The 27,804-nt window shown below is 38.8% G+C and overlaps 1 protein-coding gene across 3 annotated transcripts in view; it reads right to left on the minus strand.

Annotated features, from left to right (window-relative positions):
• The window catches only part of cpped1 (calcineurin-like phosphoesterase domain containing 1), a 190,622-nt gene that overhangs the window by 67,141 nt on the left and 95,677 nt on the right, over window positions 1-27,804 (minus strand). For all 3 annotated transcript variants that reach the window (XM_043712111.2, XM_043712112.2, XM_087997619.1), the window contains exon 3: window positions 3,969-4,391. In XM_043712111.2, coding sequence (XP_043568046.1) covers window positions 3,969-4,391 — 423 coding nt within the window. The remainder of the gene's footprint in view (window positions 1-3,968; window positions 4,392-27,804) is intronic.

Below are 27,804 nucleotides of genomic sequence, written 5' to 3' on the forward strand. Positions count from 1 at the left end.
GATGTAGGAAATGTTTCAGTGACTTGGAGAAAATAATAATAAAATACCCTCATCCAAAAAGTGAGGGAGGCAGAAAGTAAGAAACTGCTGACCCTCTAGTTTAACATGTCATTGGGAAATTACTAGTTATTAAGAAAGTAATAATAGGACCTCTGGACCATCAAAATGCAATCCATCAGAGTTAACATAGTTTTATGAAAGGAAACCAGGTTCGACAAAATTGCTTGAGCTCTTTGAAGATGTAACAAACAATGTGGATAATCAGGATCCTGTAGATATAGTATTTCTGGACTTTGAGAAAGCACTTGATAACGTGCTGCAGTGCAAAAGGTAAGATCACATGGGGTTAGGAGTAGTTTATTATCTTAGATAGAGGATTGGCTAACTAACAGAAAGCAGAATCAGGATAAGTGGGCCTTTTTCTGATTGACAAGATATAACTAATGGGGTGCCACAGGTTTGATCCTCGGGTCACAGCTATTTACAATCTAATTTAATGACTTGGACATCAGAATAGAAAGGCAGCCAAATTTGCAGATGACACTAAAATAGCTAGGAAAGTAAGTTATAGTGAAGAAATAAGAAGTTTTCAAATGGATATGGATAGGTTAGTTAAATGAGCAAACCTTTGGCAGACGAAGCTTAATGTGGATGACAGTAAGGTTATCCATTTTAGTCAGAGAAATACAAAAGCAACTTATGATCTAAGATGCGAGGACCTTCAGAGTGCTTCAATGCAGACGGATCTGGGTGCCCTCGTGCATAAATCGCAGAAAACTAGTATGTATTTACAGCAGGTAATATGGAAGGTAAATGGAATTTTGGCAAATATTACTAAAAGAGTTGAGTATAAAAGTAGGGAAGTGTTGTTGCAATCTTAGTGGGTGGCACTGTGGCACTGTGGTTAGCACAGCTGCCTCACAGCGCCAGAGACCCGGGTTCAATTCCCACCTCAGGCGACTGACTGTGTGTGGAGTTTGCACATTCTCCCCGTGTCTGCGTGGGTTTCCTCCGGGTGCTCCGGTTTCCTCCCACAGTCCAAAGATGTGCAGGTCAGGTGAATTGGCCATGCTAAATTGCCCGTAGTGTTAGGTAAGGGGTAGATGTAGGGGTATGGGTGGGTTGCGCTTCGGCGGGGCGGTGTGGACTTGTTGGGCCGAAGGGCCTGTTTCCACACTGTAAGTAATCTAATCTAATCTAATCTAAATCTAATCTTACAAGGTGTTAGTGAGACTGCACTTGGAGTATTGCATACAATTTTTATCCCCCTGAGGAGGTATGTAGTTGCACTGGTGGTAGTTCAGAAGAGGTTCATTAGATTGATTCCAGAGATGAGGGTTTTATCTTATGAAGAGAGAATGAGCAGTTTAAAGTTATATTTTCCAGAATTCAGAAGAATGAGAAGAGATATAATTGAGATATATAGGATGCTAAAGGTGATTGAAAAAGCAGATTTAGAAAGCATGATCCCCGTAAAAGGGCAATCTAGGATAAGGAGTAGCAGATTTAAAACAGAGGTGAGGAGAAATTACTTCTCTCAAAAGGGTCATGTATCTGTGGAATTCATTAGCCCAAAGTGTGGTGGATTATGGGACATTGAATAAATTTAAGGAGGAGACAGATTTTTAATTAGTAATGGGTTGAAGGGTTATGGAGAGTAGGAAGGGAAGTGAAATTGAGGCTGAGATGAGATCAGCCATAACGGTCATAAATGATGGAGCAGGCTCAAGGAGCTGAATTGCCTGGTCCTACCCTTGTACTTATGTTCTATAGGTATTGTCAGCATCCAAGTAGGTGGAATGTGAGTGACTACGAGAACAAGCTAACAGTTCTAAGCTGCACTCTGCTCTAATCCATGAGATGGATGCCTGTCCCTGCAAGCAAGCAGTCTTGCAGCAGTGTTACAATGTAAGGTGTGAGTGCACTCCAAAGTGCAGTGGGGAAGTGGAGAACAGAGTCAGAGATTCATCATGATGACACGGTGAGATTAGTGCACATCTGATGCCAACCTCTGCTACCCGTGGAGTGTGCCTTGAAGTATTGAGGACTAACCTAGATAACCTGCTAACTTAGATAAATAGTAATTGCACCCTACTGTCTGGCCTCCAATTTGGCAATGGTGATTGAGGTCCTGGAAGCTCATTAATTATCTCAAATTCAAGGACCAAACTCACTCCCCCTTATATTATTGGATATGTGTACTACTTGATGTCATTTCCAACACTTTTCAAATTGCTGGCATTCACAGAAATTTACAGCACAAGATCAGACATTCAGACCAAGATGTACAGGTATATGCTGCTCTTTGTTTGAACAATCCAAAAGTTACCCAACCCTGTCTACTCTCTTTCCATAGTCTTTTATCCTCCTCTGTTTCAAATATCTCTACTTCTTTGTTTAAGTTGAGTGATATTCAGTCTCAAACACTTCCTGTAACAAAACATTCCAAATTCCAATAACACTTTGCAGGAAGAGATTTTGCTTTATCCTTTCCTTAACTTTCATGAGAATTTCAAATAGATGATCTTTCATCAATGACTTCCCAAACGTCAGACACAGTATTTTTCCTCACTGGTTTGGCAGAAATAATCATACTATCTCAAATCCTTCCTCATAGTTACAGCATCTTATATCTGGTGTCATTCTGTCTGCCGCTGAGGTGACTTACCAAGCTATTCAGTTGTATCAAATACGGCAACTGAGGTGAGAGATAAATGCCAGACTTGACAGCAATTCCCACATCTCAAGATTAATTCGTAAACAATGCTTTATGTTAGCATTTATGTCCTTTCTATGTTGGAGTGTCCAAAGCTCTACATAGTATTTTAATTATGAACTATCCAGCACATTTTCTTAATAATTTCCTTACACTTATACTTCAGGACATTATTGAAAAAGCCAAATTCTAGTCATTTTTATTGCATCTAACTGCACTTGCCAGAACCCCCTGGGATGCACAATTTGCCCAAGTTCATCAGTGTTTTTCCATAAAATATGTACTCTATTCTTGCTCTTTTCTCATAAAAGCTATTGCCTCATGTATTTGCATTAAATTGCATTTGTCATTTGTCTGCACATTCTACTAAGTGTTCTATGTTTGTTCAGCTTCTTTTTACATATTTAGGTGTTAAGTATAATCAGTTTCAAAGCAAAAGGAACTATCATCTGAAAGAAAATGGGGAGGATTGTTAGAAGGAAATGGATGATGATTTTCCAGTGGTCAGACTATTACTCTGATTTCCCCGAAGCAGATAACTGAATTTTAACATTGATTTTGCATGTTATGACATTTGAAATGAGTTTGACCAGATAATACGCCACTATTTAAATGAAAGAAAATCAAATAGCTTGCCTAAGATATTGCTTGTTACATCGCCCACTCATTAAGATATCAAAATCAAACAGGAAACTACTTCCTATAGCAAGTCAATATAAACAGAAATCAATCTCTTGGAAAAACAAAACAGTCCCTATTCAACAAATATTTTAAAGTTTGTCAAGAACAGAAAAATTGTTAAAATTTGGCTAAAAGGCTGTGAGCAGAAGTACTACAGTGCAAAAATATAATCCCACATGTTACAGACTGAAGTTATGAAATTTACCTCTTCGTTGGAGGCATTCCTTTGATTGTCAGGCAAGTGCTGTTAATTTAGTGACAATAAATAGAAATTGGATTTTCTCTCTTCACCCTGCTGCACCAGGCTTGAGATATCCTTGAATCTGCCTCGAAAGACTAGTGCAAGGTCTGTTGGGACTGAGCAAGGACCCATGTGTGCAGCTGGATGAAACAAAGGGCTCAAGGGGGAAATTTGAGTACTCCCCTCTCTAAGAGGCACAGTGCTCCTCCAGAACAGAATACCCAAAGAGGAAAATCTACATTCAGGTGCAATAGCTTTGGACTCTTTTCCATCTTCCTACTGACTGAATAGAATAATAGATGCTACATGTAGGAAAATAGAAACAAATACCTCCTTTTTCAAATTTCTGCAGAAGATCCAGTCGTTTTGACTTCTCCAGGTTAAAATAGTCATTCTCTTCTTCAGCGCTTTGCAGAAATACAGGAATGTGCTGGAACACAATCACATTTTTGATTTTTAACTGTTCAGCAGTAGCAAGTTGATTATCCAGCCAAAGATCGTGGGCTTCCTTTAGTTCAAGGCAATTGGAAGCATCTTGAAAAAACTGAGAGTTCAGCACAAGGAATAGCACTCCCCCAACCCAGAAACTGAAGTAATCATCTCCCCAGTTTTTGCAATATTCGGCAATACTTTCTGGGGTTGGGGAGTTTCCTATATCATGGTTGCCACTGACGAACACCAATGGAATCTTAGGATCAATGTCCTCCAGAACATGCTTGAGATCAAATATTTGCTCCTCACAGAAAGGGCTGCCTGAAAATAAAAGAAAAAACTGTGATTTATGTGAGCTCAACTTTCCCTTATTTTATGCCTATAAATGAGAGAATATCTTGCAAGATTTCCTCTCTCAATGCAGTAGATTTCCCATTTTGTGTCAAAATTAATGTCTTCACATGTAATACCCATTGCATCACTTCTCCAGATGATGTGAGCTCATCCTAAATGCATAAATGGCATGTACAGAGAACAGTGCTGTGATGAATATTTCTATGAATTTTTCAACATGGGGTATAGTCTGACAGTGGACTGTATGGTATATTTCATATTATTGCACAAGTTCAAGGAATTATTGGGTTTACTATTACCTGGGTGTCAGAACACCAATAAGGAGTGCCTCTGTGTTGCTTTATAAAATATTTTGTTTAACGTCATTTCTACTGTGTGCAGATTAAAGAACTGCTCTAACATTGTTGAATTAGATGGTATACAAAAAAATTTTATAGGTTGAAAATATAATGCCATATACTTATCAAAGAGTTTTAAAATGCATATGAACCAGAATACTGCAATTAAAAAGAATAAACATGTCTAATCATGAACAATTACTTTAAAATTATGGAACTGTTTAAAAGAATTCAAGGAAGAAGCGTATTTTATTCTTCCAGTACAGAATGTTGATACAATATAAAAGTACAAATTAAATCTAACACAGTGATTATGGTGCCTGCTTTGTCAGCAAACACAAATAAACACAAAATTTATTTGTGTTTGCTGACAAAATTGATCAATATCATTCTTGGCATTCATGTTGTTACAGATTTTGTTGCTTTAGCATCTTAACCAAGTTATTATTAAAAATTGCAAGCATTTCCACCCTGCAATTTCAGTTCAATAATAATATTGATAAAGACATTTTTTAAAATCTTCACTTTCAGATCAGATACTGTTTCTTCTCACCAAATCTCCGGACCTTTCTCCCTCCAGCAGCTGCTGGCTTTTCAATTTTTGTATTGTTTCAATTCATGTCACTCCCATTGCTCCACCATTGGCAGCACAACTTTAAGTCTCCTGAGTCTTACTTTCTAGAGTTCTCTCCCAATGCTCTTCTTGTCTCCCACTATATTCTTCAATCACATCTTTTTAGGCCAGGTTTTCTCACACTAGTTTCTCAATCCACTGTTTCATGCCCTTTCCTGAATATATTTCTAATTCTTCTAGGCCACCATTTATACCTCACACTGAGAAGTACCTCAATATATATAGTGCTTTAGGTGATATCTTTCCAGTCCCTAAACAACATGAGCAATGGTAAGTCAGTTGGGAAAATAAGGTGAGATCAGATAAATGAGACTTTCCGAACAAAAGATACCTGATTTTCCACTGAAGGTTTTAGCAGTGAGGTGAGAATCTCACTAGTGAGTGGCAAGGGGCCTATTTTCATCACCATCTCATTAATATCTAATCTTGCCTTATTTACATGTAGTTTGCTATTTTCCTAGGCATTGAGAGCACAAGGATGGCGATAATTCCTGACATCAATGCCTAAACAGATAACTGATGTTTAGAGCTTGTTGCTTGCTCCTACAGGTGCCCATTTGAATCACCAGGCTCCAACACCTCCAAGCACATTCCACAGGCAACAACCATCTGCAAATGCTATCTGTGAAAGGTTATGAGTGGCCACATTATCATGGCACATTTTGGACTCACTTATATACCACTCACCATTTCAGTACCGCACTTTAGAGCTCACCGACAACAGCAAACTCCTTCAGACAGGGTTCTAACGTGGTGTGACACGAACAACAAGCAGCCTCTACAGCTTCATTCTTGTAGATGCCATTATAATGACAGTTGATCAGACAGCTGATGATGCAATCTTCCGTTTCCAATGAAGTGCCACTTGTGCCATGTAAGTGACCTCAGAAACTTTCCTTATTCGTCCCTCTGACTATATCTGCTGTGAAGACATATTAAAGTCTGGCAACATTTCACCTGGTGCACAACATGACTTTAAATATGGTGCTGACAGCTCAAATCCTAGGAAGTCCCCACAGCAGTGAGCACTCCCGCCGCTTGTAAAGGCAAGATCGTGAAAGTGATATGTGGTGCATACATAACACGGTGAGCAGCAGAGGATTGCACAATATAACTCATGAGAGCCCTTCCATGAAACCTCCCTGAAATAGTCAACCTGTGGTAAAATTCTGCATTGGGAAAACTTAGGTTTTCAGCCATAAAATGGGGTCATTGGAAGGTGACACAAAGTTCGAACAGATGAAGATATAATTTTGGATTGATTTTATGATAGGAAGACTGCAGAAGGAAGAATAGGAAGGAAGATATTTTGTAATGAAATAATGGTAGCAATGCTGCGTTAAATGGTCAACGTATTCATCACCCACATGAAACGAAATGTACATTTTGCTGCAACGTAAAATTAATGATCTCAGATCAGTTGTGTATTACTTATCCAGTCTAGTTCCTCAAATTCTGGTACTGCCCACATTCAGCTCTCGCTGAAATCAAATTTCACAGAATCACAGAACTGGCTTAAATGAGGGAGGTAGTAGAAAGTGAGGACTGCAGGTGGTGGAGATCAGAGTCGAGAGGGTGGTGCTGAAAAAGCACAGCTGGTCAGGCAGCATCACAGAAGCAGGAGAATCAATGTTTCAGGCAAGAGCCCTTCATTCCTGATGAAGGGTTTATACCTGAAACGTCGATTCTCCTGCTTCTTGGATGCTGCTGTCCATTTCAAGCACCACACTCTCGACTCTTCGTGGACTGGCATCTGAATGAGCAATCAACTTAATGCCATTCTTTCACCTTCTCTCTGAAACATTAACTAACAGATGCCTTTTGAACCTGCCTCTACTTTAATCAGATGCTGAACAGAAAAATGCTTTTCTCACAACATTTTTGTTTCTTTTGCTAATTACTTTGAATCTGTGCCCTCTCACTCTTGATCATTTACACAAGTGCGAACAGTGTCCCTATTTTGTCTAGCCAGACCCTTCATGAATTGGAATAACTCTATAAAACTTCCTCTCAGACTTCTCCATAACTACCATATGCCTATTCAACCAACTTCCTTTTTAACTATTTTCCTTAACTTAGAACACTTTCCTTTTACCTACAGAAGACCAAATTCACCCTCACTGTCCCCCTGTAACAGATATTTGCTTGAAATGACAAAAAACTGGAAGATCACTATTGTCATGGTACATCAGATTCAAGGTTCTTTGATATAAATCTCTATTTCAGTACCACATACTTTTACTTTCATGTACATGATCTATTTAGTCAATGTTCAAGGGAATATGGATTAAGCTCTTAATTATCAAACGTAAGGAAGACCTTACCAGTGATTGGCAAGCCTGTGGCAGTTGGATTTCACTTTGGATAAATGTGAATTTTTGAATCAATAATGAATAGTACAGGATACTTTTATAAATAGTGAAAGACTAGAGGTTCAAAAAACTTGGAAGACAAATGCAGATTGGGACTTGGTTACATAAATCATTCAAATGTCATGAACAAATACAGAAAATCATCCAAAAGACTAATATATCCTGCCCGTTAAATTTAGAGGACTAGAATACAAGAGGGTAAATGCCTGCTTTAATCACACAAATCCCTACTTAGAATACAGTGTTCTGATCACTGTACCTTACAAATGATAGAGTTATAGAGTTATTCAAATTCATGAAGGGTCTGGCCAGATAAATGGGAGTGTAGGTGTACCAGTATGTTAACTGTTTGGAGGTGGGAGGCCAGGAACCATCCAGGAACTCATTAAACTAGAGAAGGGGGGGGCAGGGGTTAAATGAAAAGCCAAAGGTATTTCTTTGAATATACGCCAGCTTCCTTAAATGTTATGCAGTGAGTAGAAAGTACACATCATCACTGACAGGCAGTAACAATGTTGGCAGCCTGTTTCATTTAGCCCTGTGCATTGCTATCACCTTTCCTTGATTGCGCTTAGCAATTACTTTTCATAATGATCATATTATGCATGCTTTAGTTAAATCCTCAAAAAGATGATGACAATATTTGTTTAGCCAAGATAAAAATACAAAACCTTTAAAGTTGTCTATTTATTTCATTCTGAATACTCATAGTATCAGGACATTTTTCTCCAGTAAAGTAATTTTCTCGATACTTTGGAAATTTGTATCAGGCAAAGCTGCCTCCTTCTCCTGTTCTTTCCCTCACTATAACGAGGCATTTAGCTTCCAGTCAACAATCCGTGGGGTGAGACATTTACCCATCCCATGCCCGATTACCACAAGTTGAATACATACTGTGCTGTCTATTTAACTCTATTGGCTTAATTGAAATAAAATTACTTCATTTCTCCCATGGAACACCGCCCCCCCAAAAAAAAAACAGTGATTGTAGAATATAATCAAATTTATTCATTTAAGACCTCCTTTTAAAAAGGGTACCAATGAGATTTTTTAAAAAAATGTTTGTATTGTCTGCATGGAATAATGTAAAACATATTTTCCAGATGTTCCAATAAAACAGCTCATTTCATCCAATATGAGATATTATAGCAAAACTCAGATATGATGTCTTCTGACCACGCAGTAATATGGCTAATTGTTAAACAGAAACATGCCATGGTTCACGTGTCAGACGGTGCAAAGCCTGAATAAGTAATTCAATGACAACACAGCCTTCCAATTAAGAAAACATTGCAAGAAACTTTATTCTGCTTTGAAAGCGGAATGGTATCAAAAAAAAACAAAGTTAAGGGCACTCTACCTGAATGCACGTAGCATTCACAAGGTAGACAATCTAAAAGGAACAAAGTTACATTGGTATAATCTAATTACTATTACAGAAACATGGCTGCATAAGATGATGACTGGGAAGTGAATATTCAAGGATATTCAATGTTTAGGAGGAACAGACGAGAAGCATGAAGGAAGTAGAGTTGCATTGACAATAAAGGATGAGATGAACAAATTAGAAAGGGAAAAACCTAGATTGGAAGAATAGCATGTACAATCTGTTTGGATATAGCTAAAAACAAAGTAAGGGGAAAGCAGATATCGGCTTCTAAATAGTATTATTAGTGTGGGACATGATATTAATCAGGAGATGAGAGAATCATATAGTGTGGACAACACAGTTATCATAAGTAACTTTAATCTGAATACAGGCTGCGTAATGTATCGGAGCTTGGTTAGACTGCATCTAAAATACTGTATTCTGTTTTGATCTTATTTCATGAAAGATATTATTGCAATAGAGGCAATGCAACAAAGGTTTGTTAGACTCACTCCCAGGATGGTGGGACCGTCCTGTAAAGACAGAGACTGTGTGAACTGAACCTGTATTCTCTAGAGTTTTAACTGAGAGACAATGTCATTGAAACTTAGAAAATAATTAAAAGGACAGACAGGGTAGATGCAGGTAAGATGATTCCCCTGGATGGGAGTCTAGAACTGGGGGGGGGCTGCACAGTTTTTTAAAGAAGGGAGAAGTCAATTATGTCTGAGAATTTCTTTACTCAGAGAATTGTGAACCTTTGGAATTCTCAACTATAGAAGGCTGTGGAAGATCAGTCTTCCAGTATGTTTAAGGTCATGATTGACAGATTTCTGATTACCAGCTGTGTCCAGAGTTTTGGGGTTGGGGTGAATAAAAGGTATTAAAGTGTTCAATTTGTAATGACCAAATTGAATAGTGGGCAGTCTACTATTGTGCTTATGTTCACAAGAGTGTAATCAGACAAAAACAGACACTAAGCCAAAGAAGAAAATACAGAGACAGGTGACCGAACACTTGGTCAAAGAAGTGGATTTGAAGCAGTATCTCAAAAGGCTGAGAAGTTTAGGCAGGGAGTTCCAGAACTTAGAGCATGGATAACTGAAGGCTCAACCGTCAATGGTGGAATGAATGAAACTGTGAAGCACAAGCATCCAGAGTTGGAGAAACATAGAGACATATGGCTGGAGATGTTTACAGAGATAGATTGGCAAGGCCAAGGAGGTACTTGAACACTAAATATTTCTTCTAACTGTGACAAATTCCTACAAGGTGAAACTAGTTACATCAAAGTTCTAAATTCAATTATTCATACCTATTCATAGCTTATATATTAAACTATATTGTGCACTGCTAAATGACTGAAGAAAAGATGTGTGGTTTCTCAGTGCAACAGCACTTCACTCCAAATTATTTTCTTTTGGTTTTTCTGTTTCCAATAGTGCTACAAGACTTCTACTATATCATCTATCGCCATAGATGCAAAATGAATATTTCTCTGTCAATAACCTTAAATCAGAAAGTTTCATTATTAATCCATGGCATGTAGGCATTACTGTTAAGGTCAGTATCTATTGTCCTACTTGTCCTCGACCAGATGATAATAAACCGCCACCTTGAACTTCTGCATCCCATCTGGATTAGTGCACCCACACTAGGAATACCCAAACACTTACAACTCAGGACTGTGTTTGGCTCTATGTGAATTTGTAAGTGCTAATATTCCTGTGCATCTGCTGGTATGTTCTTTCAGATGGCAGAGCCACTGTGTTGAAAGGTGCTTGCTGAAGGAGGTTTGGCAGGTTGCTATAGTGCACTTTGCAGATGGTAGACACTGTATTGGTGGTGGAAGAGCTAAATGTTTACGGTGGCCGTAATGTTGCTATAAGTTCATTTGCCCATTTTTCTTGACCAAACATGCACTAATTTTTTAAACAATAAGAGTGAACAATTTGTAGTCAAGCTGTTTGGTACTGGGGTCAAACAGCTGAACATTAATAGCTGCACAATGGAAAACAGTAACATTTCTGTCAGATATTTCTGAGCACTTAATCCTTAGATTGCAACTAAATCCAGTGTTGGTTAAGTGGTTGTTGCACGTGGACCATGAAAAAGACCTGCATTAAATGGGCAGAATCTTCAGGAAAAAGTGCTAGAGGAACTTGTTCATATTTGTTTTCAAACACATCATACCATGATTTAAATTGTTTTGGCATGATACTGCCATATCGAAAATAATACTTCACTCTTCATAGAACAAAATTTACTTAATGCCTGTAATGAAGATTGGACGGCAGTAATTAAAATACCATCCATCAGTGAGAATGTTTTCAAGTGCTTGTAGTTGATTACACAATAAACCACTTCAGAAAACATAAATCAACTCATTCACATTCAAAGAATGTTGCTGAGGTATGGAATAGGTTTATTGCAATCTACAATAAAAATGCATGTTTTCAAACTCCCACTCAAAGTATTTATCATAAAACAGTACGTATACAATGTATATGCATAATGATATTGTGTAAAAGTTAATCCCCAATGTTTAGCCAAAAATTAATACCTTTTTATGAATCCTGTAAGTTCATAAGATATAGGAAAAAAATTAGGCCATTCGGCCATCGAGTCTACTTGCCATTCGATTGTGGCTGATTTGCTCCTCCTCCTCATTTTCCTACCTTCTCCCCATAACCCTTCAATCCATTACTAATTAAAAATCTGTCTAACTCCTCATAAAATTTTCTCACTGTCCCAGCATCCACCACACTGTGGGATAGTGAATTCTACAGATTCACAACCCTTTGGGAGAAGTAGTTTGTTTTAAATTTACTACCCTTTACCTTGAGATTATGACCTCTTGTCCTAGAATGTAAGAATAAAGTGTCGTTTGCTTAAAGCCAAATAGTGTAACCAGTTGAACTACATCTGGAACACAGCACATTACGCTTGTCTTTGAATAATAAAGTGAGGGTCTTGGCTGTTCCTTTGAGATATTTAAAGGGGGGTTAGTCTGTCTATAACATAAACCCATTTGCTCGAATAGCATAACATTAGAAGTGGTTGCAGTGACAGCAGAGGCAAGCACGTGCAATAAACAAGCAAACATGTCTCAAAGTTGGAGGGGTGTCGTCTTCTCGGAAGTCGATGGAAGCACCCTTCAATCAGGGTGTCCCAGCATAGCAAGTCAAAGGCAGCCTCTAATACCAGGTCATGGGATTAACCATGGACAGGTGTCTAGTCAGGGTGATACTGGTAAAGGTGTCCATGCCTCAGCAGTCCAGGGAGTGGCCAATCTGTACCTAGGGCTAATATGTTAGGGAGGTGTACAGGTATCAGGGAGGTGTAGAGGTGTATAGGGGGTGGGGGGGGTGAGTGAAGAAAGGGTACTGATAATTTCAATGAGGGCCAATACAATCTGTAATGGAGGGAATATGGTAATACATGAATGGGAAAGGCTGAGCACGATAGACGGTGCAGGCTCATCTATACAAGTTGGGTGAGGACCTGGGGATGTAGGAAGTCTATAGGATTCTTGGGAAGGGCTTGTAGATGCTCAGGGCCTCAACAACATGTAGAAACAAAGGGCGAAAACCACACACATCTTCCATCATGTTAGGAATTAACAGAATGGAATAGAAAAGAAAATAGCAACTACCTGAAGTCAGTGAGCTTAAGCGTCTGAACCGTTCAAAAAACTCAAACTAATCCACATTTAGCCAAAAAATTTAGGATTCAACCCATTGTTCATACCTTTACCAGTATCACCCTGACTAGACACCTGTCCATGGTTAATCCCATGACCTGGTATTAGAGGCTGCCTTTGACTTGCTATGCTGGGACACCCTGATTGAAGGGTGCTTCCATTGACTTCTGAGAAGACGACACCCCTCCAACTTTGAGACATGTTTGCTTGTTTATTGCACGTGCTTGCCTCTGCTGTCGCTGCTGTTCATATGTTCAAGCTGTGCCCTAAGTCCAAATAATCAGAAACCATTTCCATCATAGATGTTGATCTTTGAAAAATAATATCAAATTTGAAGCATTAACTCTGTTTCTTTCTCTACCTGCTGAGTTTCTCCAACACTTTGTTTTTATTTTCAGATTTCCTGCATCCATTTATCTCTGTGGATAAATTTCCTCTTGACGAGTGTCTGTCTGTGTGTGTGTGTGTGTATATGTATGTTAGAGGCATAAGCATTTATATTTCTATCGTGCTGTATTAATTTTGTTTTGATAATAAACCAATATTTGTATTTATTAAGAGAACTGATTGATAGATCTCATTGTTTAAAACATGATACAAATCAGACACTTAATTGGTCATCTTGTATTTTTATTTTATGCTGTGAGCCATGGAGTAGTGAGACCAGAGCAAAACAGCTCCCTCAAGTCTCACTTGTAACAATCTGGATAAAGTCTAGTTGTGTTTTGCATTTTGTAAAGGACGCTAATTTGTCTTTAAAATGGTCAAAGAATCTTTCAAAACTGCTTCTAAAAGTTACATGACTACCCTGAGGCTTTCCTTTGGTATTGGGATTAAAGAGAAAATCACATGAGAATTTTCAAAAATTATGTGAACATTTCCAAGGCTAACTAGAAACTCCTCTTCCTCTGGAGGAATGAACAGCTCTTTGTAGCTCACCACCATGTGAAAATGAGAACCACTCAAGTTAACGACAGCGAGAGTTAAACGTTAATTATTGCAACTATAAGACATTGAATGGCGTCTGTGTTTCTGAAACTGAAATCTAATAAGCATGATTTACCGGTTTTGGTAAATCACTACAAATAAGATTTTGATCTGCATAACGGGCTGTGAGTAACCATTTTGTGCAGATGAAGTCACGATGAATGCTGAGATACACCATCAGAGATGGGCTTCTCAGCTAAAGGGAGCACAAGCAGGAAGGCAGAAATCAACTACTATTCTGCCAAAACAGTCCAGGCAATCTGCACAATCTTAACTGCTGAGCTAGTGAAGAAGGAGGAACAACAAAAAAAGAACTGGTGAAGGTTTGATGGGCCAAATAGCCTCCTCCTGTGCAGTAACAATTCTGTGATTCTGTGAAATCCCTCTCTGAAATCTTAGCGAGTCCACCTTTATTGGCAAACCTCCAATTTATTCAATTATAGAAGTCACTTCAGCTGCTGGATCTAACTAAGGTTTCAACATTTTTCCTTCAGAGAAAGCCAGGTTTGCAATGATAGTAGAGACAAATCTCATTTTCATTTTCATACATGACGTTCATCCTGCTTTTAATCTTTGTTTCAATGTTTTTAGCTAATAACTTCAGCATTTCTACCTAAATAATTTTAATTGATAGTTGTGTAATAAACTAATTTTTATCTTGTTCGAGAATTAAACTTGCTTTTTTTAGTAAAAAATTGCTGCTCTTGAGAACTAAAAGGGAGCTAGAAATTAATACAAATTCACAGCTCAAAAACCACTGAGAAATCTGTGGCCATGATAACGAAACCCAAGATTTTAAAATGCATAATGCAGAAGAATGTTCGCTATTTTTAAAAAAGAACATTTTTCGTATTCTGGTCCTTTTGGGTTCTTGTGATTTCCATTCTGGGTATTTCACTTAGCTCTAGAAAGATAGTTAATCAGTGATGAACAACAGCAATCTTACCTGTGACTTTTATTCCTCACTTTGGTAAGCTCCATGGCACTTATTTCCCAAGGCTGACATTGTAAAACTCTATTTAGGAACTGTCAAGTGTAAATCTTCCAATTTGTTGCGCTAAACTTATGATCTGAATATTAAAAATGGATGATGTAGGTTTTAAAGGGGATTTAATTTAGAAAGCTGAACTAAATTTAGAAACTCTATCAAACTATCTGTTGAAGTTTGAACTAAAGGCACAAAGTATCCCCACATTATTTTTCAAGAAAATAATCCGACACCATGAAGGCCAAATTTTAAGGCTCTTTTTTGAGACAAAATAGAAAAGACGTTTGTATTCCCAAATGCACAAAAGAATTTCTGGAAAAGGGCAGCTCACTCTTGAAAACGACCATGCGCCCTCTCCACTTCTTCCCCATTGTGTATGGCAGCAAGTAATTTTTCACTTGTTTAGCACCACAGGGGAATATAAAATAAGTCTCACATCAACATCAAGCTATTCACTAGTTCCAATTATATAAGTGCAATTGCGTATCTGTGTGACTTCTTCCCAGTTTCTCTATGCAAACTACACAGGTGTCCATATTCCTATCTATCACAACACTTTCCTCCTCAGTCTTCAACAGCGTTAATAATAGCGATGCGTTGAAGCAGTTTTTGACTCAGCATCCACCCATCATCTCAGCAGTGTTCTAACTTAACTACCCCTGTAAAAGGATACATATTAGCTTTCACAAGACTTTAGCCACATTAATTATAGAACAATAGTTTTGGCAGGAGGCAACTTTCATTTACAGATTAATTTTTGGACATTTAGTGCTCAAGTCACAATGAGCCTATTTCTTACAAAATAAAAGGTAGCAAATTAGTCATTAGTCAAGTAAACCTTTTCTGGAAAGAGTTATGATGGATTTACTTGCAATAAAATAATTTTGTTGGTGACCTCACATCATGTGATTTTGAAGTCAGTCCCCGTCATTGAAAGTGACAAACGCAAACAATTTCACATTCTGTATGAAAAACGCTGCTTTTGGCAATAAATATTGGAACAGAATTCCAATTTTTCTGAATCATAGGGCAATTTGGCATTGATTAAAAGCACAAATTAAAACTATCCACTATGACTGATCGATTATATTGTTCAGAGATTTCTATTTAAAAGGTGTCTTTGCAAACTCAGGACATCCAAAGCACTTCAAAGCCACTGAAGTAACTTGTGGAGCATAATCACTGTTGTAGTATTGAAAAAGGGGCTGCCAATTTGTACTTGGAAAAATTCCACAAATAGCAATGTGATCATGACCAAATAATCTCTGTTAAGGAAGTCAGTTCAGATTAAGTATTAGTTAGAACACTGGCATAAACTCATTCCTGTTTTCGCAATAGCACCCCAAGGTCTTAAATATTCACGATAGTGAAAATGGGGCTTCAGTTTAACACCTCACTGAAGAACAGTACCTGCAACTGAGCAGCACTATATGAGTATTGCACTGAAGTGTCAGTCTAGATGCTATCCTCTCGTCCCTGCTGTGTGGTTTGAACTCAAAGCCCGATGTGGCAGAAAGAATGCTATTACCCAGCCAAAGCTAATATAATTCATAGTCTGCTTACAAAATATTATTTTTTTGCTAAACCTTAGAAGTTTTATGAAGTACACTTTTAAAAACACAAACGGTGATGGTGGATCCGCTATGGATTAAGATCAATATTCAACCAGTTGGCACAAGGAAGTTATAAGACTTGCCCCTTTTTGTACATTGTGTTGCTCCATTTCTGCATTTAAATTTTGTTCCTAGTATTCAATTTGGCCCGGATAATGGTGTTCCAAGTCAGACCATACTCACAGCAATCTATGAAAAGTATTATTTGAATGTAGTCATTAAGAGGTACCTGTACCAGTTTTCAGTTTCACTTTTTGTCCAAAGTCTTTCTACAAAGACACAATACAAAAATAGATTTTCTTAACTCTCAGCCCTGTCTCAGCATGTCAGATGGAGTGCATTTGTAATGTGCTCTTTCTTAATGGACCTGAACACAAACATATGGTCTCAGCATCCTTTGGCATATGAACAACCCTGCGAGTATCCAACAAAAAGTGAAAGGAAAAGTGCATCAAAAATAATAGAACTAAAAACAGAAACAACATTGCAGGCTAATAGATGTCAGCTTTTCTGGTATGCTATCCGAAAGCATCAGAAATGTTTTTTAGATTAGATTAGATTCCCTACAGTGCAGAAACAGGCCTTTCGCCCCAACCAGTCCACACCGACCCTCTGAAGAGTAACCCACCTAGACCTATTTCTCTCTGACTAATGCATGTAGCATTACGGGCAATTTAGCATAGCCAGTTCACCTAACCTGCACATCTTTTGACTGTGGGAGGAAACCGGAGCACACGGAGGAAATCCATGCAGACACAAGGAGAATGTGCAAACTCCACACAGACAGTTGCCCAAGGCTGGAATCGAAGCTGGGACCCTGGTGCTGTGAGGCAGCACTGCTAAGCACCGAGCCACCGTGCCACCCCTCTACTAACTCTTCTTGCTGCTTCAAGAAAAAAAAATCTGCTTGAAGATGCAAGGTTTCTATTAGCCCATGTTCAAATCAAAGGTTATACTAACATCAAGGTTCATTTTCATTAGGTGCAACAATATTGGACCTCCATCAGCTCAAAACGGCCCAGAATAATGACATCAGATATGCTCACCTGGACATCAATCCCACAGCACTAAAGTTTGATGCAAATGCTTCTGTCCATTTCAAGTAGCTTAAGCTCAGGGAAATGGATGCATGCGAGAGTCTTAAAATGGGTGAAGATGAGTCAGGCAAAAGCAAGCAGCTCTAAATCTGTCACTGAAAATTCACTGAAGCAGCACAGGAAGAGCAGATTAAGGTAATGTAGTAGACATAATATATTTTGATTTTCAAAAATCTTTCAGTAAAGTAGACACATGACTAAAGTCATTACACATGAAATCAGGGGACAATCAATGTTTGTAAAACAGTAATTATGTGGGCACTTGAAGGAATTTAACTTGCAGGGCCATGGGGATAAGAGTGGAGAATTGATACTAACTGAATTGCTCCACAGTTCGGAGCTAAATGGTCTCCGTATGTACAGTAATGATTTTATCAGCACATTAGTAGTCAACTTGATGTATAATTTTCAACTAAAACATATTGATCAACTGTAATTAGAACTGGTTTCTTCAAAAATCAGTGACAAACTACTATTTAAACTCTGGCATAGTTTCTGATGCATCTATTACTTGTAGAGTACTTAGAAATCCAATAGCAACAGTGACATTTACTATAAACCTTAAATCTAATGTAGTATTTAAAACTGGCTTTGCACAAATAATCACTCAGAAGTTTGCTTTATGATATTGTTTTAAAATTCTTATTTTAAATATGAATACAAGACCCTTGAAGAGTACAGGCTCATCATAAGTTCTCTAAGCACTGATGGTTTTGTTTGAAATTAGCAGAACTTTTTGAATTTCTCCTTTACTACCTCACTTTTTTCAATACTGAAATAATTTAGATGTCAGCTCTAGTGATCGGTGTCATTTCTACTCCTTTACTCTAAAGATAAATAAAAAGCGGAAGATAACATTGCCACAAATTTCATATTTCTGCAAATCACGAATGTTTAAATATACAGTATTCTTTGTGATAATAGCTTTAAAAGAGTACTAAGATTTGAATGGACCTCCTGGAATTGACTTAAGAATATGGGAACTGAGTGACTGGGTGATACTGTTGACCCAGCTAAGTGCAACTGTATCAGATGGCTGAGGTAATTGAAAAAAAATTGTTAAAATAGAAACTAAACTGCATAAAAGATTTTCTTTACTGTCAGAAAATAAAGCTGGTGTTAAAAAGTAACAGCATTTATCAGGACATTAAATGCTTACTTAAAACTGAGACATTTGATTAATGGTGCTACAGACATGCTGAAAATTAGTTGGACAAGAATAATAATTGGGTCCTTGAACTAGCGCAAGAGTGGAGATGAGATGGATTATGGATGAGAAAATAATAAACTGTGGACGACTGTTTGACAGCCAGTTGACATTGTCATTACCTGGAAAGAATTGTTGAAAGAGACAAACATGAATGTGATTAGACAAGCGATGGAATACGTATAACATCAGTAGTTATGCAAAGAGATAGGAGAGCATGGAGTGCACTGGTCAGCAACTGATTCACAATAAGAGAAGGCAGAGAAACAGGGAGAGAAAGTGACAGCTTATTATAACATTCGAATCACAAAAAAAGTAAATTAACTTGCTTTCTTTTTACAATGATTTGATGTTATTTTTAGTCAGTATTAAAGGAAAAAGAAACACTGCAAAATAGGAACACGAATAAGCAATCCCATTTATACCTTGCACTATTTTTTCATCCATTGACATCCAAAGCATTTTTTTGCCAGTGGTCCCAAGCCAAATCAGATTACACATGAAAAGCCTCTCAACTATCATTTTGACTGACCACCAGGAATTCTCGTATCAGGTGAGGCATGGTATCAAGTCAGGTATTTTCCGAGGGGCCTGATGATCCCTGAAGTTGGATTTCTGTTGCTTTATTTTACTTCTTGTACATCCATAAAAAAAGCTGACTGAAAGCCAACAGGTGAGCAACACTTCTTGCTTAACATAAAACCAAATAACTTTCTTCCACATGCGTCCTTCCTTAATACTTCAGTAAGTGAACTTAATAATAGTGAGGCGAGACTGGAATGAAACTTTAAAGCCATGTTCAGGAGAGATTGGAGATTGTCACTTCTTCATGCAGGCAGAACCTAATTTTAAGTAAATGATAAACATACCCTACGCTCTAAATGCAGCACAGAAAATGAGAAAAATAGGAATATGAGATTGTTTCAGTGCCTTGAGCATGCTCTATCATTTAATTATGGCTATTCTGATCACTGCCTCAACATCACTTTTTTGGCTACCAGCCCTTAACTCTCTACTCCCTTGTAGATCAAACATCTGCAACTCATTCTAGAATATTTTTGATGATTCAGCCACAACTATTCTCCAGGATAGAGAATTCTAAAAATCAACAATCCTCTGAGAAGAAATTCCTTTTCAGCAACATCTTAAATGGGCACACCTTGTTGCAGTTCCAAATTCAAGTTCACTTAAAAAAGTTTGTGATAAATATTTTTAGTAATTTAAAGCATAGGGGTTCATTCATCCCCTTGAGTCCATGTCAGTAAGCCATAGAACAAATCCCATCACCTCAGTCTATCCCTGTTGTGCTGCTAGTTTATTTCCTTCAAATGCCTGTCCAGTTTTGTTTTTGAAGTCACTAATGATTTCTGCTTCTCCCACTTTCATGAACAGCGGGTCACAGGTTATTACCATTTGCTTTGTGTAAAACTTCCCCCTTGCATTTCCACTGCTTCTCTTGCTTAAAACATTATATCTGTGTTCACATGTCCTTGTACCATCAGTCAATGGGAACATTTTTTCCTGGTTTATCTTATATAAGTCTGCTGTTGCCTTGTACAGCTCTATCAAATCTCACATCAATTCACTTTGCTCCAAAGGGAACAATCACCGCTTCTCTAGCCTAACCTACTGGCTAGAATCCCACATGCATGCACACACACATATAGGTCTATGGGGTGAATTTGCATTTGCAGAATTATATTTGTGGATACATTATATTTTGCTCAAAAAGTGCACAATCTGCAGGCAGTCAATCCATGTAATATTTTATAAATTCCACTTTGGAAATAGAACCAGTCTGACTCAAGATCAGGAAACAGACAGACTTTTAACCTCACATCTTTAATGCATTGTCTGAGCTGAGATGTCACTTTTTTTATAAAACCTTAAGTTATCTCGAGAATGTGACTTCAAACAAGTTCTGGGATTACATATTAATGTAAACTGCAACCCCTTCTAAAAGATGAAAGGCCCAACAGCAATCTAGGTTTGTTCAATATAGAATTATTCAATATATCATTCAATATAGCATGACAGTGCTCTAAATTTTGTGTCTTATGGTCCTGCTGAAAACTAGTACTTCCAAATAAACCTGTTGGATGGTTTTTAACTTTGTTCACCCCAGTCCAACACTGGCTCTTTCACATCTTGTCTGTCATAGACATACAGCATAGAAACAGACCCGTTGATCCAAATAGTCAACATCAACCATGATCCAAAAGTAACCTACTCCCACTTGCTTGCATTTGGCCCATATCCCTCCAGACCTTTCCTATTCATGTACTTATCCAAACTTCTTTTAAATGTTATAACTGTTCCTGCATCCACCACTTCCTGCAACAGTTCATTCCACACATGAACTGCTCTCTGTGTAAAGACGTTGCCCCTCATGTCCTTTTTAAAACTTTCTCCTCTCACATTAAAAATATGCCCCTAGTTTTGAACTCCCCCAACTGAAGGAAAAGATCCTTGCTATTCACCTTATTTATGCCCCTCATGATTTTTTTTTTAGATTCCCTACAGTGTGGAAACAGGCCCTTCGGCCCAACCAGTCCACACCAACCCTCTGAAGAATAACCCACCCAGACCCATTTACCTCTGACTATTACGACTCCCCTCAGCCTCCTGCAGCCTACTATAATAATTCAAACCCTCCATTCCTGGCAACATCCTGATAATGAACATACTTTAATTTAATAATATCCTCCCTATTGAAGGGCGACCAGAATTGCACACAATACTCCAGAAGAAACTTCACCAATACCATGTACAATCTCAGCTCTTATATTCAAATGTCTGAGCAATGAAGGCAAGTGTTCAACACTTTCTTAACCATCCTGTCTACCTATGACGCAAATTTCAAAGAATTACATACCTGAATCCCTAGATCTCTCTGTTCTACAATACTTCTACAATTGTACAAGTCCTGCCCTTGTTAGTTTTATCAAAATGCAATACCTTGCATTTATCCAAATCAAACTTCATCTGCCACTCATCACCCCATTGACCCAATTGATCAAGATCTCTTTGTAATCTTAGATAACCTTCACTGTCCACTATACCACCAATTTTGGCAAAATTAATAACCACACTATCTATATTCTCATCCAAACCATTTATATAAAATGTAAAAACAAAAGTGGACCCAGTACCAATCTCTATTGAACACCGCTCAGGTTCAATTCCCGCCTCAGGTTCAATTCCCGCCTCAGGCGACTGACTGTGTGGAGTTTGCACGTTCTCCCCGTGTCTGCGTGGGTTTCCTCCGGGTGCTCCGGTTTCCTCCCACAATCCAAAAGATGTGCAGGTCAGGTGAATTGGCCATGCTAAATTGCCCGTAGTGTTTGGTTAGGGGTAAATGTAGGGGTAGGAGTATGGGTGGGTTGCGCTTCGGCGGGGCGGTGTGGACTTGTTGGGCCGAAGGGCCTGTTTCCACACTGTAAGTAATCTAATCTAATCTAATCTAACCGCTGGTCCACAGACCTCCAGTCCAAAAAGCAACCCTCCACCATGTCTGTCCATTCTGCAGACGTATTCAAATCACTGCAGTAAATTAATATCATCCCCACCAAGGCAGAAAACAGTCATTCTGAATGTATGCTAAAGGAATTTTAAGTTGAAGCCAAGAAAAACTGAAGCAGGTTGAATCCTTTGAGGAAAATCACAGACCTGAAATGTTAACTTTGCGCTACATCTTACTTTTTTTTAGCTAAGTTAGAGTCATGACAAGATTTTTGGAGGGTTTACTGCTGCGAGACCAATTTTATCAAACTCGCTTCATTGGTTACTTACCACACTCCCATGGCATCTTATCACAAGCCATTCCCTGAACAGCTTGCCTTTCAGTGAATATCCCAGAATTCACTCACATCCCTTGTGCAGGCCATCTTTTTAAGGCCAATATGCATCTGGACAAGCACTGTCAATCCAGAGCTGCCCTACAGGGTTGCTGACATTTGCCTTCAATATGGCAAACAGGGTGAAATTGGCACCCTGCTTTAAGGGGAGGATTCTGGAGATCCTGCTGGACGGTGTGGTGCAGATGTAGGACTTCCTCCTGCCCCAAGACGAGCAGTAAAAACCAGGGCACCAGACCATGCCAGGCTGGTCCAAGGTTGCCATCTAGGCTAAAGCAGTTAAGTGTCTGAAGAAAATAGCTAGCACTGTTAGATGGTGATGAATGTCCTCTCAAGGTAAGTCTCCCCAGTATTTCGCAGTCAGTATCTCTGCTACTGAACCCACGTCCCACCGAGGTTCATGCTCTCCCACTCTCACTATTGCCCACATCACCCACATGGATTATCACCCATCCCAATCCCTGACACCACTAACCCTGCATTCCCTTTGTGCTTTCTGCTCATTCGCTCTGTCATTTCCTCACCTACATTAACAGTAATAGCTATGCCAACCACCTTGCCCTCCTGAAATACCTGCTTCTCTCTCATTTTCATGAGAGAATTACATCACACAGAGCAAAAAGAGTGAAACAAGTGTTGTGCTGCCTCTCATACAGCTCCTCACCCCCTAATGACAGTGACTGTCCTGACCAATGTCTGACTGATATCAAAGGTTGCCTTTGGCTTACTGTGCTGGGAAGCCCTGAACAAAGGCTTGACTGAGCTCTGCTGCCAACTGTGACAAGGTCCTTGATGTGGAAGTGGATCAGAGAAGCAGCAAACTGAATCTGACATGTGCTCACTCTGGTTTCCTTCTCAAGTGATAATGACGATTAGCTTGCTAGTCGAGTTTGACAAGATGGGAGACTGAATATTAATGAGACGTGTTGGGCTATTACCAAGGTGTTTAACAATCAATAAGACTGTTAATTGGCACCTCTATGCTGCCTAGCAAGAAACTTGCTAAGCCATAGGGAAGGAGTAACAGATGGCGCAGGTTGCTCCTGACATTGTGATAGCTTCTATACAGTCCAATTCTGCCATACATTGCACAATAGCCCACGTCGCTCAGACTCCTGCAACATACTGCCCCTTGTCTCTCTCTTAACAGATGCTGACTATTTCCAGTAATTTGTATTTCCATTTCCAATTTTCAGCATCCACAGTATTTTGCCTTTGAATTAGTATGATCCATTCTGTTTAACACCATAACTTGGCAGAGAAAGTTTAACAGTTTGAGGGTTAAACAAGTTCAAATGACTATGGATTCTAGAAGTGCTTTTACACTTGAAGAAGGAATTGGTCATAATTGCAGATCCAACCCTATGCTACGTTCTGATTAGAAGTGGCATGCAGAATTGCCATTTACTACAGTAAAATCTGTTCATTCTGCTCAGTAAAAATGCACTGCAGTGCACTTCCAAACAGCATCTGTCTCACTGAACTTTTGGAATGAAATTTTTTTTTTCAAAAATGACATCGGTGTTGATGGTGGGATGATCGGTCTTACCATCACAAAATGATGGCAGCTGTTACATCACAAGTGATTATTTAGCATCAATAAGTTTTGCATGAACTCTTAATTACAGGTGTTAAAAGGGACTGTGCATGAAGAGACCTTCGCTTGCTTGGTTCTTTGTTGAGCTTGATTTCTTCACCATTTGACAATGTAAATTCCATAGATTTCTTGATTACTCAGATTATTTGACAACAATGATCTTTTTGGTAATGAGGGGAAGCGAAAGCTCAGAATTTCGGAACTAGTAATCCAAAGACTCAAGTATTGCTCCAGGAATGTGGCAGATAAAAATCTGGAATTACAAGTCTCATGACCTTGAAACATCATCATAAAAACCTATGTTTCAACTACTGCCCCTTAGGGAAGGAAAGTGCCATCCATACGCGGTCTGGCTAACATGTAACTCTAAACCCACAGAAATGTGGTAAAATGTGCCCTCTGAAATGGTCTAACAAGCTATTCAGTTGCTAAAAAGCCTTAAAAAAGGAATGAAACCACATGGACCACTCAGGACACCGCAAAGTCAGCCATGTTCAGTCTCCAAAGTTCACCGTACCAACATCTTGGGGCTAGTGCCAAAATTGGAAGACTCTGTCATACCATGTTCTGTATAACCTAATGCCATGGAACCTCAGGTCAAAAGTCTGACAGTCATAATTGTAGAACATAGAACGGTATAGCACAGGAACAGCCCTTTGGCTCACCATATCTCTTCTGACCATTCTGCCATTCTAAACTAATCATGGAAACATACCTCACAAGCAATATCCCAGGCAACACAGTAGTATATATTTGGGAGAGACTTACTCTGGGAGTACTCAACCATTGACTTTGGACTGCACGAGGTCTCGTGGCATCAGGTCAAACATGAGCAAGCAAATTCCTCTAGATCACCACATAACATTCTCCTTATCCTGTCAGCTGATGAATTAGTACTCCTCCATGTTATGCACCACTTGGAATGAAGTACTAAGGTGGTAAGGACAGAAAATGCAATGTCCACTACTGACTAAGCTACTCAAGTCCTAACAGACATACGGAATTCAAGACTGGGTATCCATGAAGCGCTGTGAATCATCAACAGCAGCAGAATTGTACTCCAATATAATCTGCAATTTCATAGCCTGGCATATTCCCCACTATACCATAACTATCAAGCCAGGGGATCAACTCTGGTTAAATGAACAGTGCAGAAGTTGCCAGGAGCAGTACCAGGCCTAACAAAAGTGAGATGTCAACCTGAAGTTATGAAACAGGACGATTTGCATGCCAAACAGCATTTGCAATAAGTGATTGTACAACAACTGGATCAGATCTACAATTCTGCCACATCTTGTGAGTGATGGCAGACAATTAAATAACTCATTAAAGGAAGAGGCTTCACAATATCTGCATCCACTATCATAGGGAAGACAAACACATCAGTACAAAAGACAAACATTTGCAACAAACTTCAGCCAGAAATGTTGAATGGATGTGACCAATCAAAGCCTCTTCCAGAGATTCCCAACAACACAGATGCCAACTGTAAGCCAGTTTGATTCACTTCACATGATATCAAAAAGCTGTTGGAAGAACTGGATTCTGCAAACGCCATGGGCCCTGACAAAATTCCAGCAATAGTACTGAAGATGTGTGCTCCAAAACCGGCTATATCCCTAGCCAAGCTATTCCAGCACAGCTACAACTCTAGTATTTACCCAACAATGTGGAAAACTAGCCAGGGATATCCTGTACACAAAAGTCAGATAAATCCAACCCAATCAATAACCTCCCACCCCTGTTTACATTCAATCATCATTAAAATGATGGAAGGTGTCATCAATAATACTATCCAGCTGCACCTGCTCAGGGATGCTTAGTTTGGGTTCCGCCAGGGCAACTCAGCTCCTGACTTTATTACAAACTTGGTACAAACATGGACTAAAGAGCTGAACACCAGAAATAGGTGAGAGTGACAGCCCTTGACATCAAGGTTGTATTTGATGGAATGCAGCATCAGGAGTTCCAGCAGAAATTGGGAGAAAACTCGCTGCTGATAGGCATCATATCTGGCACAAAGGAAGACAGTTGTGGTTGCTGGAGGTCAGTTGTCTCAGTACTCAGTATTTTGGCAGGAGTGCCTCGTGGTGGTATCCTTAGCCCAACCTTCATCATTGACCCTTCCTCCATCATAAGGTTAGAAGCGGAGGTGTTCGCTGATGATTACATTATATTCAGCAGCATTCATGACACCTTAGGTACTGAAGCAGTCTATGTTCAAATGCAACAGACCTAGACAATATTCAGTTTTGGGCTGACAAGTGGCAAGTAACATTTACACCAAACAAGTGCCAGGTAATAATCTTCATCAAAAGAGTATCATATCATCACCCAATGACATTCAATGGCATTACTAGCCCCCACTATCAATATCCTGGAGGATACCATTGACAAGAAATTGAACTAGATTTGCCATCGAAATACTGTGACTACAATTACAGAAGAGAAGCTACATTGTGAGTCAGGGTTCAATAAGAAGCTAACACATATTGGAGGCTGCATGAGTAAAACTTAAAGCTTAAAATATCAGGCCAAAACGTTAAAAATTTACTTGCAGCTCAGATCCACCATAGTGCCATCGCAAACAAGCACCACGGGCACAGCTATAGAAATGGAAGTAAAGGACTGCAAAGGAAACAGGAATCTGAGGTCACAGGATTGGGCTCATTATGACGTCAGTAATTAAAGTGGTGGGCAGAGTAAAAACTTAAAAAGACATATTTGAATGATCATAGTAAGTTTTGGAGACCTTTATTCAGATTGTGGAAAAGCTGTGTGATCCTTCTTGAGACTGATAAAGGCAAGAATCATTGAGTTAAACTGGAAAATGGGAATCATTTAGTAAAGCAACAACTGAAGAAGGAATAATTTATTAAAACTGCAAACAGCGGGATTCCTAAAGTGAAGATGCAAAATGGCAGGAATGCTCAATTTTACACATGAAGCATAGGAATCTTTCATATTCATCACAAAATCTGTGGAAACCCTTTAAGTACGTCAAAGCACAACAGAACTGCTATGACAATGAAAGCAAACTTTTTTTTTAAACAAGGAAAATATACAGGCAGTTCTTCTATAACATGATGGTTGCATTCTTGTGCAACTGCACATTATAGAAAAATCTCACTCTATAAACAGCGCTTGAAATGTTGGCGATGTAATTGAGTTACTGTCAACATGTTCTGAAAGTTCAAACTTTAGAAAGTGTACCCAATTTGTCAAACATGTTACTGCAAATTCACGTTAACAAAAAGTGCATTATAGCAGAATGACCTGTATAACCACATTGGGAAGGCATAGCATCAATATTGTCAGGAAGACATAATTTCAGAGATGGGCCAAAAAGAACACAGAAATCGACATCTTGGAGAAAACAATTTCTGAGATACGGAACTGCTTACAAATTAGATCCTAAGTCAAAAACAAAGCAGGTAGGAGCAGGAGTAGGCTATTTGGCCCCTCAAGCCTGCTCCTCCATTCAATATAATCATGGCTGATCATTCAGCTCAATACTCCAAACACAGCCTCCCTCCACGTTCTTTGATTCCTTTAGCCACAAGAGCTGTATTAACTTCCTTCTTGAAAACAAAACGTTTTGACCCCAACCTTTCTGTG

This window comes from Chiloscyllium plagiosum, unplaced genomic scaffold (assembly GCF_037043375.1).
Source record: "Chiloscyllium plagiosum isolate Xiang-an unplaced genomic scaffold, Cpla_swu_hap1 HiC_scaffold_20, whole genome shotgun sequence".
Classification (NCBI taxonomy): Eukaryota; Metazoa; Chordata; class Chondrichthyes; order Orectolobiformes; family Hemiscylliidae; genus Chiloscyllium; species Chiloscyllium plagiosum.